This window comes from Pelmatolapia mariae, linkage group LG23 (genome assembly GCF_036321145.2).
Source record: "Pelmatolapia mariae isolate MD_Pm_ZW linkage group LG23, Pm_UMD_F_2, whole genome shotgun sequence".
NCBI lineage: Eukaryota > Metazoa > Chordata > Actinopteri > Cichliformes > Cichlidae > Pelmatolapia > Pelmatolapia mariae.
The window spans coordinates 20,817,501-20,833,517 of record NC_086246.1 but is presented as its reverse complement, the minus strand read 5'-3'; the positions used below and the strand labels follow the sequence as shown (position 1 = coordinate 20,833,517).

Here is a 16,017-nt window from a genome sequence, read left to right as displayed (position 1 = left end):
ATTAGAAAGTACCGATAATTAATCTCCACAATGAAAATAAAATCAAAATTCTCCAAAATACTGCGACAACACTACTTTTGGTACAGCAGTTCTTGCACAGTATTTTACCTTTTTATAGCCATCATGACTTCTGTTTTTATATTTATTCACTTATTTCTTTTTTATACAGTTATCATTTTAAATTACCATGTGCAGTAGCCATATTGTTCAGACTACATGTTATTATTATCATTGGGGCATTGCAAGAGTGAAATAGTTTGTAGAGTTATATTAAAATGTGACAAGACTGATGGAATACTATGTACATTTCATAACTTAGAACTAGAGCTTTTAGTATTTATAATCAAAACTGGGGGAGTGAGTGTGTGTGAGTGGGGGGTGGAGCATTTTGCCCCTATAAGTACAACCAACAGAGCGGGGCCAGTAGTGAGAAACTTGAATGTCTGGATGCTAATTGCTCTCTCTCAGTGATGGCTCTCTTGCACAGTGTCCTCTCTCTGGTCCTCAGCTGGACAGCTCTCTGTTCAGTCCTGTACATTTTCAGTACTGGACTGGTTGCTGTGATTGCACTTTGGACTGCGAGGCTGCTGCTGCGTCACACCTGGTACTCTCACAGGTTATCCTGTTTCAGCAAACCACAGACACGTTCATGGTTGTTGGGCCATCTTGGGAAGGTACAACACACAGACATCCTCCTTTTTTATGAACTATTTTAAATATTTGCAATCTCTACATGATACATCTATAGGTTTCACAGTTAAACAGAATGTACTTTTTGTTGCTATGTTACTATTTCTCTTTGATTGCTATAATCAGCACCAATCTTTAAGTCTTGTTTTGTGATAAAACATTATAGATGCAGAGCACAGAAGAAGGCCTCCAGCAGGTGGATGACCTGGTGCAGACATACAAACACTCCTGCTGCTGGTTCCTCGGTCCTTTCTATCACCTGGTCAGACTCTTTCACCCTCACTATGTCAAACCTCAGCTTATGGCACCTGGTAGGGTAAAACACCTACAGTCAGTCTGTATTATACCACATTTCCAAAGCTTTTGGTGTTTGCTTACATTGTTCATCATTTACTTCCTTCAGCCAGCATCACAGTGAAAGATGAATTAATTTATCACCACCTGCGCCCATGGCTGGGTGAGTGAAATATTTCAGTTTTCCTCATATGTTGCAGAGTTTACTGGAATTAAATCTTTCCCAGTACTGATTTTGTTCTAAAAGTCAAACGACAGTGCTCCTAACTACAATTCTTTTTTTTTTTTGTTTCAGGACACAGTCTGTTGATCAGTAACGGAGAGGTGTGGTCCCGCAAGAGACGACTGCTCACTCCAGCTTTCCATTTTGATATATTGAAGAGCTACATTGCTGTATTTAACTCCTCATCTAAAATCATGCATGTAAGATACACACAGTCACGCATACAGTTATGCACACAAAGCTGATCGCATGACAGTTTGAGTTTATCCCTCAGCTCATCGTTATACCTCCAAGCGGGCAATGTGGACAACCAAGTTTGTGAATGCGATAACTTGAGACGTAGGCTACATAGAGTTTTGAAATCGATACCATATGTGCATCTACTAAAAATCTCAGACAAGTTCGATTCTCAGTGACCTCGGCCTCAAAGTAAGGGGTCACAGGTCAAGTTTTCTGAAAATGTTAAATTAAGTCACATAGGATTATGAAGTTGATACGATTAGTGTATACAGGGGTACCACCGGTCGCAAACAAGACAAGCAAACATTGTTAAAACTGGTACAACCATGAGAAAAATACGTTTTTCAGTTATTTTCAGATTCTAAATTAGTCATTCAGGTTTTAATTGCAGTAAGAGCACACAGAACACAGTAACAGCCACCTTAAGATGCTTTATACTGTTAGTTAAACAACTTACAGTATTGGAAAAAAAAACAGCAGTAATCAAGTGACCTGCTATGAGCAAGCACATTCTGGTGGTGGGAAGGAAAAAGTTACATTTAGCAGGAAGAAACTTTCAGCATAATAAGGCTCATCAATGTGATGTCTGTTATTCATATTTCTATGAAGAGTACTACACCCTCTACAAAACTACTACATAATTTTCTGTAGTGATTTCCAGAATTGTCCAGCAGTCTGACATCATCTTGATAACACTGATGACTTGCAGTCATCAGTTACTCGTTCACTTCCAGAAAGGACTTTCTTCTTCTTTCCTTTTGAAATTTTTCAGTTTTTTTTTTATGATTCATTTGTTTTAGTGCACCACACCTTTTAGCAGCCACTCTTTCAAGAAGATCAAATGTTTCCTTATCAGCAATTTTCATAGGATACACCAACCTTTTCACAAGCTTTCAAACTGCTGTCATTTAAAACACTACACAATCAGTGGCACTGATGAGATGTCTGTATCTTTTATTAATAATAATAATAACTTAGATTTGTATAGATCGAGTAAAGACGAGTGGAAAAAAATGACTATTTACTTTAGATTCATGAAAGTGCAGAATGTGTTGAAGCATGGTAATATTCACATTACATGGGGGGGGTGTTGTTTGTTTTTTGTTTGTTTTGTGCATGTGTGTGTGCTTGGGGGGGGGGGGGACGACTAATAGACTAATACGTATTTTATTCATTCGTTTTTATTTATTCTCAGTTTAAAAAAAATTCTTTAAATTATCCAGGAGGCTGACCACAGGCAAACGCACAATCTACATCTATACTGACTGCACAGAACTTAGGTGATCTTTAAAATTCATGTGTATAACATAAGTTACCATATTTGAGATCAAATCATAGTGTTCACTGTTTGTCCAATAACATCTTAAACGGACCCTGAACAGTTCAGCTGCTTTAAGTTGAAGACTTAGACTGCATGAATCACCCCCCCCAAATGTGATTTTGTTTCCTTGCTTATGCTGACATCTTTATCTTGTTAATCCCTCCTTGTTTCTGTTTTCAGGACAAGTGGTGCCGACTTGTAGCAGAAGGCAAAACTAATCTGGACATGTTTGACCATGTCACTCTGCTGACTCTGGACAGTTTACTAAAATGTGCCTTCAGCTATGACAGCAACTGTCAGGAGTGAGAACAGCCACTTATTTCAACTGATATCTTTCATTTTTGTTGTAGTTGTCAGTTTCTAAGAAAATTGTCCCTCCAGGTCTCCCAGTGAGTACATGTCAGCCATAGTGGAGCTCAGTGACCTGGTAACACATCGGCGAGAAAACATTTTTCACCACTGGGACTGGATTTACTGGAAGACTCAGCAGGGGAAACGATTCAAACAAGCCTTAAATACTGTACACAGGTAATACTCTGACCTTCTGACATTTCTGTAGCTGAGTTACACGAGTTACATAGGAGGCTGCGAGTGTGATGACACACTGTTACTGTCAAATGGTGCAGATGCAAATATAACTGTCATATTTGTTGCTTATGTGCTTTTTTGTATTAATTGCTGTTGAAATCTAATGTTATGGATTGCTCTAGAGATATACTTAACCTTCCTCTCGTGTTAGGGTCGGCACCGACCCATTTAAAATTTCAAATGCATAAAAAATCACATACATTTGTTTATTGTATCAAGGCTTTTTGACTTTGTCAGAAACCTCTATTTCCACAAAATAAAACAAACAAAAAAAAAATCTTTTCACTAAATTATAAAATGCCCTAGTTGAAATTATGACCTTTGTGTTGTTAGGGCCGGTTTCGACCCAGGTATAATATTATGAGTATAAAGCAATAATTAAAGCCAAAACTGAAATCATAAGTGAACTGTCAGCTAAAACACTGACACCAAGCTCCTCTCCTAATCATATGAGCTTTAGGGGATTCTTATTTTGTGTGTTTTTTGCAGTATACCTGCACAAAAACAAAACAAAATAAAGATGGCATGTCAAGACATGTGAGGTGAATTCACTCATTTGAGTGGCCATTTGACTTCCAGAGTGCACATTTACAATTTCCAGCATACAAAAATGAGAAGAAGATTCACAGTGAGCCAAGTTCTGGATCATATTTTTGGTGAAAATGAAGGAGAGGACACAGAGCAGCATAGCGATTCAGATGGGCAGGTTTCTAAGGAGGAAGACAATGTGGACTATCATCCAGAAGACACAGACACATCTGATCAGAGGTGGAGGTCGCTGGTGCTGAAGCTACTCCTGCTGAAAGATTCAAGTCCAAAAATGGTAAGATCTTTTGGAGCTCAGTACCTCATGATGTACATAGCAGGGAAGCTGCTGCAAATGTCATCAAAATGACCCCTGGAATCACAAGGTTTGCTCTGACCAAAGTCAGTGACATCAAGAGATGTTTTGAGCTATTTATGCCATTGTCACTAAAAAGAATCATCATTACTATGATAAACCTTGAAGGAAAAAAAGTCCATGGCAACATGTGGAAAGATATTGATGAGGAATACCTGGATGTGTTCTTCTTCTTGCTGGAGTGTACAGATGCTGCAATGAGGCCACTGATAGTCTATGGGACGCATTGACAGGCAGAAATATTTTCTGGGCAACGATGTCACTTCACACATTTGATATCATTTTGATTCAAGAGTCCTCAGATTTGACAACAGAGAGACCAGACCGAGGTCTGACAAGCTTGCTCCCATCAGGGATGTCTGGGTGAGATGGGTGTAGCTTCTTCCGCTGATGTTCATCCCAGGGCCAGAGGTGACAGTGGATGAATGTCTTGTCCACTTTTCGAGGAAAATGCCCCTTCCGGCAATACATACCCAGTAAGCCAGGGAAATACGGCAGAAAAATCTGGGAAGCCTGTGATGCAAAAACCAACTATGCCTGGAATGTACAGATTTTCACAGTCAAAGCTGCGAGTGGCATCCCTGAGAAGAACCAATGAAAATGTGTGGTCCTTGATATGACCACTGGGGCCCGTTCTTCGTACCTCGCTAAGTAAGTTAGCTGGATTTGATTGTTGACGATTTCGCGTGATCTTGGATCGTTCGGTTCTCCGAAGCTCATCCGGGACTTGCTGTCATAGCATCAGATCCGTAAGCGTAAACCTGCTTGGGAGCAGGCTTACTTTATGTAAACAGGATTAGATCGCGGCCACTCAGGTATGTCCGCTTCAGTTATACGAAAGCAACAGCGATATTTCTCCACTGTTTTTCCATAAATAAATATTATCAATGTAACTAAAGATAATGCAGTATTTGATTCTTTTATTGATGTCATACAGATACATACAGGTCATTTCCTAAAAAAAGGAAAATGTACTATTAATCATTCTATGTCATGTATTTGATTATTTCAGATGTAATTCATATTTTTGTTACGGTTCTGGGTCTGTTGGACCCAGTATTTTGAGTTTATTATGCTTTGGTTTATTTTGCATCTGGGATTGTTTTATTGTTCTCTTGTTGTGGTGATGATTATGATGATGTCTGTTATTTGAGTTCCATGTTTCTGTTTATTGATATTTAGGATTTGTGTTCTCATGTTTTGGTGTGGGTCATTTTCCGTCTGTTTCTCAGTGTCAGGTCTGCGTCTTGGTGTAGTGTTCTTGTTTCCTGTTTTATTGTGAAGGTCTGCGTCTCATGTGAGTGTGTTCAGTTTTACCTCTGTCTCGTCTTGTTAATTACTCCCAGCTGTGTCCACCACCTGTGTGTAATCTCCCTGTGTTTCCCTGTGTGTATTTAAGTCACGTCTTTAGTCATTGTTGTTGCTGGTCCGTCTGCGTATCCACCCTGTTTCATTCTGTGTGTTTCCCTGCCGCCAACCATCATTCCGTCTTCTGCTCGCTGTTATTCGTGTTCAGGTTTGTGCTCTTGTTCAGGCTCCGTAGTTTAGTCAACCCAGTATAGTTCAGTTCTCCGTTTGCTGTTTTTGTCCATTTCTTTTGTGTTTAATAAACCACCCTCTCACCTGTACGAGTGCCTGCGTTTGGATCCTCCTTTAATTTTCACACGGCTCCTCTCACTCGCCGTGACAGTACGGACCAGCCAGATATGGATCCAGCGGCATTCACCCCACCCACGGAGCTTCGAAAGCTCATAACGGATTCAGCTACCAAGTTAATCAACCTGTGGCTAAAGCATGAGGGAGAAGCGTTTCTCTATGCTGTGGAGGACAAGCTACAACAGCTTATCTCCGATTATCCCTGGCTACTGGACTCACTCCACCCGCTCGTTCAAAACTTCATTCTCCACGAACTACACCTTCACCCCCCCGCCGTCACTGCTCGCCCGCTCGCTTCCACGGAGGACGTGCCGTCCGTACCGCCGGATGAGGAGTTTCCCGGCCTGTTGGAGCCGTGTCCACGGAGGAAGCGACGTTCACGCCGTCGGCGCGGCACCCCACAGCCGGAATTCACAATGTCAGAGCAGCCGGCTGTGGTGAGTGAAAGGGACGCTTTTGTTGCCTCTGTTGCTTCTGTGACTGTGGTTTCTGGGGCTGTTTTTTGTGTTTCTACTGAGAATAACCATGATTTCCCCGTCTTGCCCATGCTCGGAGCTTCTAAGACTGCCTGTTCTGAATCCTCGTTCCAAGTTTATGACCGTGTCCGCTCCTTTATCCCGTCCTCACTTCCATCCCAGTCAAATGTCAGGCCTGTAATGCTGCCCTCAGTTCAGTCAGCAGCCACGCTGCCCTCAGTTCAGTCAGCAGCCACGCTGCCCTCAGTTCAGTCAGCAGCCACGCTGCCCTCAGTTCAGTCAGCAGCCACGCTGCCCTCAGTTCAGTCAGCAGCCACGCTGCCCTCAGTTCAGTCAGCAGCCACGCTGCCCTCAGTTCAGTCAGCAGCCACGCTGCCCTCAGTTCAGTCAGCAGCCACGCTGCCCTCAGTTCAGTCAGCCACTCCACCACCTGTTACAACTTCGCTACTTGTAGCCCAGTTACCACCAGTTCAGCAGCCTATCCACCCGCTCATTCAGTCACCATCCTCACCGTCTGATTCCAAGCAGGGAACACACTTCACCATTACATCTGCTGGTTCTCTTAAGCTGGCCACCTCAGAGACGGTTACTCCCTCTAGGGCCTCCCCAGAGGCTGGGTGTCGCTCACCAGCTGACTCTGGACCCCTAGAGGTCAAGACGCCAGCGCCAGCAGTTTCACTGGGGAACTCACCAGAGCAGTCTCGGCTCTCAGCGCCCCCTGAGAGCTCAAGTGAGTTCACCCGTCCGCCTCCGTCCTCTGCTGAGTGTGTTGGGGAACACATTCAGCCCTCTGAGGTCTGCATCCCACTGTTGCTGCCTGAGTCTAGCCACTGTGCTGCTCAGTTCCAACCAGTGTCCACACCGGCAGAGGTCTGCGTACCTGCTGCCTCAGTGTCTGTTTCCACTGGAGGGCCCGAGGAGCCCGTCCAGTCTCAAGCCACGTTAGCTAGGGGTTCGGAGGAGCCCAGCCAGCTTCAAGTGTCGTCAGCTGGGGGTTCGGAGGAGCCCAGCCAGCTTCAAGTGTCGTCAGCTGGGGGTTCGGAGGAGCCCAGCCAGCTTCAAGTGTCGTCAGCTGGGGGTTCGGAGGAGCCCAGCCAGCTTCAAGTGTCGTCAGCTGGGGGTTCGGAGGAGCCCAGCCAGCTTCAAGTGTCGTCAGCTGGAGGGCCCGAGTCGCCCGTCCGGCCTCAAGTCACGTCAGCTGGAGGGTTCGAGTCGCCCGTCTGGTCTCAAGTTTTGTCTGCTGGGGGTTCAAGAGAACCCAGCCAGCCTCAGGTGTCGTTGGCTGGAGGGCCCAAGGAGCCCGTCCAGCCAGCCGCGGCCTCATCCACGCCTGCAGCCGCGGCCTCATCCACGCCTGCAGCCGCGGCCTCATCCACGCCTGCAGCCGCGGCCTCATCCACGCCTGCAGCCGCGGCCTCATCCACGCCTGCAGCCGCGGCCTCAGCCGCAGCGCTGCCGTCAGGTTCCGCAGCGCTGCCGTCAGGTTCCGCAGCGCTGCCGTCAGGTTCCGCAGCGCTGCCGTCAGCTTCAGCTCCGCCTTCGCCTGGTCCAGCTTCTGCTCCGCCTTCGCATGGCCCTGCCTCAGTGTCTTCGTCCACGCATGGCCCTGCCTCAGTGTCTTCGTCCACGCCTGGCCCTGCCTCTGTGTCTTCGTCCACGCCTGGCCCTGCCTCTGTGTCTTCGTCCACGCCTGGCCCTGCCTCTGTGTCTTCGTCCACGCCTGGCCCGGCCTCTGTGTCTTCGTCCACGCCTGGCCCGGCCTCTGTGTCTTCGTCCACGCCTGGCCCGGCCTCTGTGTCTTCGTCCACGCCTGGCCCGGCCTCTGTGTCTTCGTCCACGCCTGGCCCGGCCTCTGTGTCTTCGTCCACGCCTGGCCCGGCCTCTGTGTCTTCGTCCACGCCTGGCCCGGCCTCTGTGTCTTCGTCCACGCCTGGCCCTGCCTCTGTGTCTTCGTCCACGCCTGGCCCTGCCTCTGTGTCTTCGTCCACGCCTGGCCCGGCCTCTGTGTCTTCGTCCACGCCTGGCCCGGCCTCTGTGTCTTCGTCCACGCCTGGCCCGGCCTCTGTGTCTTCGTCCACGCCTGGCCCGGCCTCTGTGTCTTCGTCCACGCCTGGCCCGGCCTCTGTGTCTTCGTCCACGCCTGGCCCTGCGGTTGCCAAGCCGTCGTGGGACCCGACCCGTCCTGTTCCACCTCACCTCTGCCGGCCGCTTTCCAGGCCTCTAATTGGGCGTCATGGCCGTCGTGGCCGGCCTCCTGCGAGGGATCGTCGCCGCTGCTGGCAACGCAGCCGACCTCCAGATCTGCTCAGTGGCCGCCGCTGCCGTCCACGTGGCCGGCCTCCAGAACTGTTTGCCCGTCGTCGCCGCCGCTGCCTTCAATTCAATTCAATTCAATTTTATTTATATAGCGCCAAATCACAACAAAAGTCGCCTCAAGGCGCTTTATATTGTACAGTAGATAGCACAATAATAAATACAGAGAAAAACCCAACAATCATACGACCCCCTATGAGCAAGCACTTTGGCGACAGTGGGAAGGAAAAACTCCCTTTTAACAGAAAGAAACCTCCGGCAGAACCAGGCTCAGGGAGGGGCGGCCATCTGCTGCGACCGGTTGGGGTGAGAGAAGGAAAACAGGATAAAGACATGCTGTGGAAGAGAGACAGAGATTAATAACAGATATGATTTGATGCAGAGAGGTCTATTAACACATAGTGAGTGAGAAAGGTGACTGGAAAGGAAAAACTCAATGCATCATGGGAATCCCCGGCAGCCTATGTCTATTGCAGCATAACTAAGGGAGGATTCAGGGTCACCTGGTCCAGCCCTAACTATATGCTTTAGCAAAAAGGAAAGTTTTAAGCCTAATCTTGAAAGTAGAGATAGTGTCTGTCTCCCGAATCCAAACTGGAAGCTGGTTCCACAGAAGAGGGGCCTGAAAACTGAAGGCTCTCCCTCCCATTCTACTTTTAAATACTCTAGGAACAGCAAGTAGGCCTGCAGAGCAAGAGCGAAGTGCTCTAATAGGGTGATATGGTACTACAAGGTCATTAAGATAAGATGGGGCCTGATTATTTAACACCTTGTATGTGAGGAGCAGGATTTTGAATTCAATTCTGGATTTAACAGGAAGCCAATGAAGGGAAGCCAATACAGGAGAAATATGCTCTCTCTTTCTAGTCCCTGTCAGTACTCTTGCTGCAGCATTTTGGATTAGCTGAAGACTTTTCAGTGAGTTTTTAGGACATCCTGATAATAGTGAATTACAGTAGTCCAGCCTGGAAGTAATAAATGCATGAACTAGTTTTTCAGCATCACTCTGAGACAGGATATTTCTAATTTTAGAGATGTTGCGCAAATGGAAGAAAGCAGTCTTACATATTTGTTTAATATGTGCGTTGAAGGACATGTCCTGGTCAAAAATGACTCCAAGGTTCCTCACAGTGTTACTGGAGGCCAAGGTAATGCCATCCAGAGTAAGAATCTGGTTAGATACCATATTTCTAAGATTTTCAGGGCCGAGTACAATAACCTCAGTTTTATCTGAATTAAGAAGCAGAAAGTTAGCGGCCATCCAGGTCTTTATGTCTTTAAGACATTCCTGCAGTTTAACTAATTGGTGTGTGTTACCTGGCTTCATGGATAGATAGAGCTGCGTGTCATCTGCATAGCAGTGAAAATTTATGCTATGTCTTCTAATGATGCTGCCTAGGGGAAGCATGTATAATGTAAACAGAATTGGTCCTAGCACTGAACCCTGTGGAACACCATAATTGACCTTAGTGTGTGAAGAGGACTCTCCATTTACTTGAACAAATTGGAGTCTATTAGATAGATATGATACAAACCACTGCAGCACAGTACCTGTAATACCTACAGCATGTTCTAATCGCTCTAATAGGATATTATGATCAACAGTATCAAACGCTGCACTAAGGTCTAGCAGGACAAGCACAGAGATGAGTCCACTGTCAGAGGCCATAAGAAGATCATTTGTAACCTTCACTAAAGCTGTTTCTGTGCTGTGATGAGCTCTGAAACCTGACTGAAACTCTTCAGATAAGCCATTCCTCTGCAGATGATCTGTTAGCTGTTTGACAACTACTCTTTCAAGGATTTTTGATATGAAAGGAAGGTTGGAGATTGGCCTATAATTAGCTAAGACAGCTGGGTCTAGAGATGGCTTTTTAAGTAAAGGTTTAACTACAGCCAGCTTGAAGGCCTGTGGTACATAGCCGATTATTAGAGATAAGTTGATCATATTTAAGATTGAAGAATTAATTAATGGCAGGACTTCTTTGAGCAGTTTTGTAGGAATGGGGTCTAAAAGACACGTTGATGGTTTGGAGGAATTAATTATTGAAGTTAACTCAGAAAGATCAATTGGAGAAAAAGAGTCTAACTTAACATCAATGGTACTAAAAGTAGCTGTAGATGATATTACATCTGTGGGATGATTATTGGTAATTTTTTCTCTAATGATAAAAATTTTATTTGTGAAGAAGTTCATGAAGTCATTACTAGTTAACGTTAAAGGGATTGTTGGCTCAATAGAGCTCTGACTTTTTGTCAGCCTGGCTACAGTGCTGAAGAGAAACCTGGGGTTGTTCTTATTTTCTTCAATCAGTGACGAATAGTAAGATGTTCTGGCTTTGCGGAGGGCTTTCTTATAAAGCAGCAAACTATTTCTCCAGGCTAAATGATGATCCTCTAAATTTGTGACACGCCATTTCCTCTCCAGCTTACGAGTTATCTGCTTTAGGCTACGTGTTTGAGAATTATACCACGGAGTCAGGTACTTCTGATTTGAGGCCTTAGTTTTCACAGGAGCTACAGTATCCAGAGTCGTACGTAGTGAGGAGGTAAAATTATTAACAAGATAATCGACCTCTGTTGGAGTAGCGTTCAGATAGCTGCTCTGCTCTATGTTGGTACAGGGCATTGAAGATGATAACAGTGGGTGGATTATATTCTTAAACTTAGTTACAGCACTTTCAGAAAGACATCTACTTTGATAAAGTCTACTCTCCACTGCTGTGTAATCAATTATTGTAAATGTGAATGTTATCAGGAAATGATCAGACAGCAGAGGGTTTTCAGGAAACACTGTTAAATGTTCAGTTTCTATGCCATATGTTAAAACAAGATCTAGAGTGTGATTAAAGTGGTGGGTGGGTTCTTTTACATTTTGAGAGAAGCCAATTGAGTCTAATAACAGATTAAATGCAATGTTGAGGCTGTCATTTTTAGCATCTACATGGATGTTAAAATCACCCACAATAATTATTTTATCTGAGCTGAGCACTAAATCAGATAAAAAGTCTGAGAAATCAGAGAGAAACTCTGTGTAAGGCCCAGGTGGACGATAGATAATAACAAGTAAGACTGGTTTGTGAGTTTTACAGCTGGGGTGGACGAGGCTAAGCATCACGCTTTCAAATGAATTAAAAGTCTGTCTTGGTCTTTCGTAAATTAATAGGCTGGTGTGAAAAATTGCTGCCACACCGCCCCCTCGGCCTGTGCTTCGAGATTTCTGGTAGTTAGAATGACTCGGGGGTGTTGATTCATTTAAACTAACATAATCATCCTGCTGCAACCAGGTTTCTGTAAGGCAGAGTAAATCAATTTGTTGATCAATTATCAAGTCATGTACTAACAGAGACTTGGAGGAGAGAGACCTAATATTTAATAATCCACATTTCACTGTTTTACTCTTTGGTTCAGATGTGGATTCTGTATTGTTCTTTCTTTGTGATTTTTTATGTTTAAGTTGTTTATTGCTGGTTTTTGGTTTGTTTTTTGTCTTTTTGGGAGCTGACACAGTCTCAATGGAGATGGGTTTTTGGGGGGGCAGCAGGAGGAGAGAAGCTGCAGAGAGGCGTGTAAGACTGCAGCTCTGCTTCCTGGTCCCAACTCTGGATAGTCATATTTTGGGGGGGTTAATAAATTGGTCCATATTTCTAGAAATGAGAGCTGCTCCATCCAAAGTGGGATGGATGCCGTCTCTCCTAACAAGACCAGGTTTCCTCCAGAAGGTTTGCCAATTATCTATGAAGCCCACATCGTTTCTGGGGCACCACTCAGACAGCCAGCAATTTAAGGAGAACAAGCGGCTAAACATGTCACTCCTGGTCTGATTGGGGAGGGGACCAGAGAAAACTACAGAGTCCGACATTGTTTTGGCAAAGTTACACACCGATTCAATATTGATTTTAGTGACCTCCGATTGGCGTAACCGGGTGTCATTACTGCCGACGTGAATTATGATCTTACTGTATTTACGTTTACCCTTAGCCAGCAGTTTTAAATTTCCTTCAACGTCGCCTGCTCTGGCCCCTGGAAGACAATTGACTATGGTTGCCGGTGTCTCTAGCTTCACATGTCTGAGAACAGAATCACCAATTACCAGAGTTTGACCCCCGGCGGGTGTGTCGCCGAGTGGGGAAAAACGGTTAGACACATGAACAGGTTGGTGGTGTACCTGGGGCTTCTGTTTAAGACTATGCTTCCTCCTCACCGTCACCCAGCCGCCCTCTTTCCCCAGCTGCTTGGGGTCTGCCGGGGAACAGCTAGCGGGGCCTGCGCTATCTTCGGCTGCACCAGCTACAGGGGCCTGGCTAGCTACGGGTGAATGAGGGGTGCGAAGCCGAGTCTCCAATTCAGTAATCCTGGCCTCCAGAGCTGCAAATATGCTACATTTGTTACAGGTATCATTACTGCTAAAGGAGGCCGAGGAGTAACTAAACATCTGACACAATGAGCAGGAAAGTGCAGGAGGGACAGGTGAAGTAGCCATAGTGCTAACGAGTCGGCTACGAGCTAAGCTAAGCTAGCGAAACAGTACAGAGACAGTGAGTGAATACTTTGGCTATAAATTAGGTAGTGAGCACACAGAAAGGGTGATTCAGATGAAGCACGTTAAGATTATACTATGAAAAAGGGATGTATCAAAAGATTTAAATTGAATTGCTAAGCAGAAAAGCTACTCAGAAACACCACTGTGTTCGAGCAGGAACAGGAAGTGATACTCTACCGCAGAGCGAGCGAACACCAAGTGACAGCCTCCACGTGGCCGGCCTCCAGAACTGTTTGCCCGTCGCCGCCGCCGCTGCCGTGTGCACGGTCGGCCTCCGGAACTGTTTGCCCGTCGCCGCCGCTGCCGTGTGCACGGTCGGCCTCCGGAACTGTTTTGGTCCTTGTGTTGTCGACCTCTGGGTCGACCCCCAGACGTTACTGTGGACTCATGAATAGTCTTGTTTTGTGTTGACCTGTGTTCTTGTGTTTTTTTTGGTTTGATCTGGACTCTTGTGCTCCTTGTTTTTTTGTTTCGGACCCTCCATCCTGGACCCCCTCCGCCCGCCCTGGTTTGGTGCTCTTGTTTCGTTCGGGTTTTTTTTTGTTTAGGGCTGTCGGGAGCCAGCCCTTAGAGGGGGGGTACTGTTACGGTTCTGGGTCTGTTGGACCCAGTATTTTGAGTTTATTATGCTTTGGTTTATTTTGCATCTGGGATTGTTTTATTGTTTTCTTGTTGTGGTGATGATTATGATGATGTCTGTTATTTGAGTTCCATGTTTCTGTTTATTGATATTTAGGATTTGTGTTCTCATGTTTTGGTGTGGGTCATTTTCCGTCTGTTTCTCAGTGTCAGGTCTGCGTCTTGGTGTAGTGTTCTTGTTTCCTGTTTTATTGTGAAGGTCTGCGTCTCATGTGAGTGTGTTCAGTTTTACCTCTGTCTCGTCTTGTTAATTACTCCCAGCTGTGTCCACCACCTGTGTGTAATCTCCCTGTGTTTCCCTGTGTGTATTTAAGTCACGTCTTTAGTCATTGTTGTTGCTGGTCCGTCTGCGTATCCACCCTGTTTCATTCTGTGTGTTTCCCTGCCGCCAACCATCATTCCGTCTTCTGCTCGCTGTTATTCGTGTTCAGGTTTGTGCTCTTGTTCAGGCTCCGTAGTTTAGTCAACCCAGTATAGTTCAGTTATTTGATCTTGGATGTAGTAAGCGAGGTACGAAGAACGGACCCCTGGACTGCAGGGTCACAATATCAGCTGTGATATTTTATTTTATTTTATTTTATTTTTTACCAGATATGACCTCGGACAAGAACTTCACAAAGGAAACTTCACAAAGGTGTAGCTGTATCATTGGGAAGTGATAAAAAGCCCACAATTACCCACGACTATAACCAAAACAAAGGAGGAGTGGACTTTTTCTTTTTTTTCAGTTTATATTAAACGTCTACTGCTGAAAAAAACAACAACATTTTTTTGTCTTTTCTTGATGTAAATATCTATGGGTCGAAATTGACCCGTAACACCATAGATGTCATTTTAGTTATTAATCTTAAAATGAAAAAATCTATAAAACAGATTTATTTAAGAGATGTGTCCTATACCCCTCAGTAATAGTCAGGTAACACAAAAACCTTTTGTTTATTAATATGATTCTCTGAGGTTAATTTTACTATTTTTTTTTAATTGAAATCGAGGGGTATAGTGACAAAAAACGACCCAGAGGCCCACACCAAAAGTATTAAAACCAACATTTTCATGGATAAGGAAGCCTAACAAGGTAACCAAGAGATGAGAAACAAATTGGATAACTTATTGTTTTTAGTGTATTTTATAGCTGATTTAATTCACGGGTCAAAACCGACCCGTTAAGGTAAGAGATGATAACAGAAAGCTAACACAAGAGGAAGGTTAACCATATGATGCTGTAAAAGTCTTTAAAAGTATTGTAGTATAGTACTATAATAACCTGTAGCAGTGTCTAATGTTCTGTTTTACTTCAGAGTACTGTCAATGCAATCTTGTAGTGTCAGTTTTAATCTGCTGTATTCTGATTCAGGTTCACCAGGGATGTGGTTCAGAAGCGTCATGCCCTCCTTAACCAACAGAGGGAGACAGAAACACAATCGGATGTTGCCCTAACAGCTCGGAGGAGGAAAGATTTTGTAGACATTATTCTGCTGACAAAGGTAAGACAGAAAGACTATAAGCAGTATTTCAAAAGTTTTTTTCTGCTGAAGTATCTTTTACAGAAGGGGTCAGGCGGTAAGTTTTGCAACATGCACAGAAACAAGAACTTCCAGACGGCATCTACGGCATTTTACACTACCATGAAGCATGTTCAACACAGCTTTTCTCTGGTTTTTATCAATATGCACCAGATTTACTATCCTGCGCAAATTTGCGTAACTTCCCTAAACCCAACACCCCCTAGAATTACTGGCTTTTTTATTTTCTGGTGCAAGTCCTGAGGTGTTAAGCACCCCTGCTGAGATTTTCACAGGTCGTCAGCTTGTTTCTCCTACAGCTTTTGTTGTGCAAACCACCCATTGTCCTTGAGGCCTGGCACATTTGCATTTGCTCACTCAGAGTTGCTCAGATCCAAGGCAGGCCAAACCTCTGTGTTACAACTTTCAGAAATGCCTGGTAGAAATGCTTCAACTTATTCATGAGATTTTGACCACATTTTTTGCGGAAGTCACAACTATACTGAATGCACGACCGTTGTTGCCAGCTGCAAGAAATGCTTGGTAGGGAACAGCTGTTCCTTGGTAGGGAACAGCTGTTCTCTACCAAGGTTCGTTTCAAAGTTTGAAACACTTTGAAATAAAACAGACT

The 16,017-nt window shown here is 44.7% G+C and overlaps 1 protein-coding gene across 1 annotated transcript in view; it reads left to right on the top strand.

The window, feature by feature from the left end:
• Positions 1–470: 470 nt before the first annotated feature.
• Positions 471–16,017, top strand: part of LOC134621180 (cytochrome P450 4F3-like) — a 22,402-nt gene continuing 6,855 nt past the window's right edge. The window contains exons 1-7 of the mRNA XM_063467616.1: positions 471–674; positions 857–1,001; positions 1,094–1,147; positions 1,280–1,407; positions 2,949–3,070; positions 3,150–3,296; positions 15,239–15,368. Coding sequence (XP_063323686.1) covers positions 471–674; positions 857–1,001; positions 1,094–1,147; positions 1,280–1,407; positions 2,949–3,070; positions 3,150–3,296; positions 15,239–15,368 — 930 coding nt within the window. The remainder of the gene's footprint in view (positions 675–856; positions 1,002–1,093; positions 1,148–1,279; positions 1,408–2,948; positions 3,071–3,149; positions 3,297–15,238; positions 15,369–16,017) is intronic.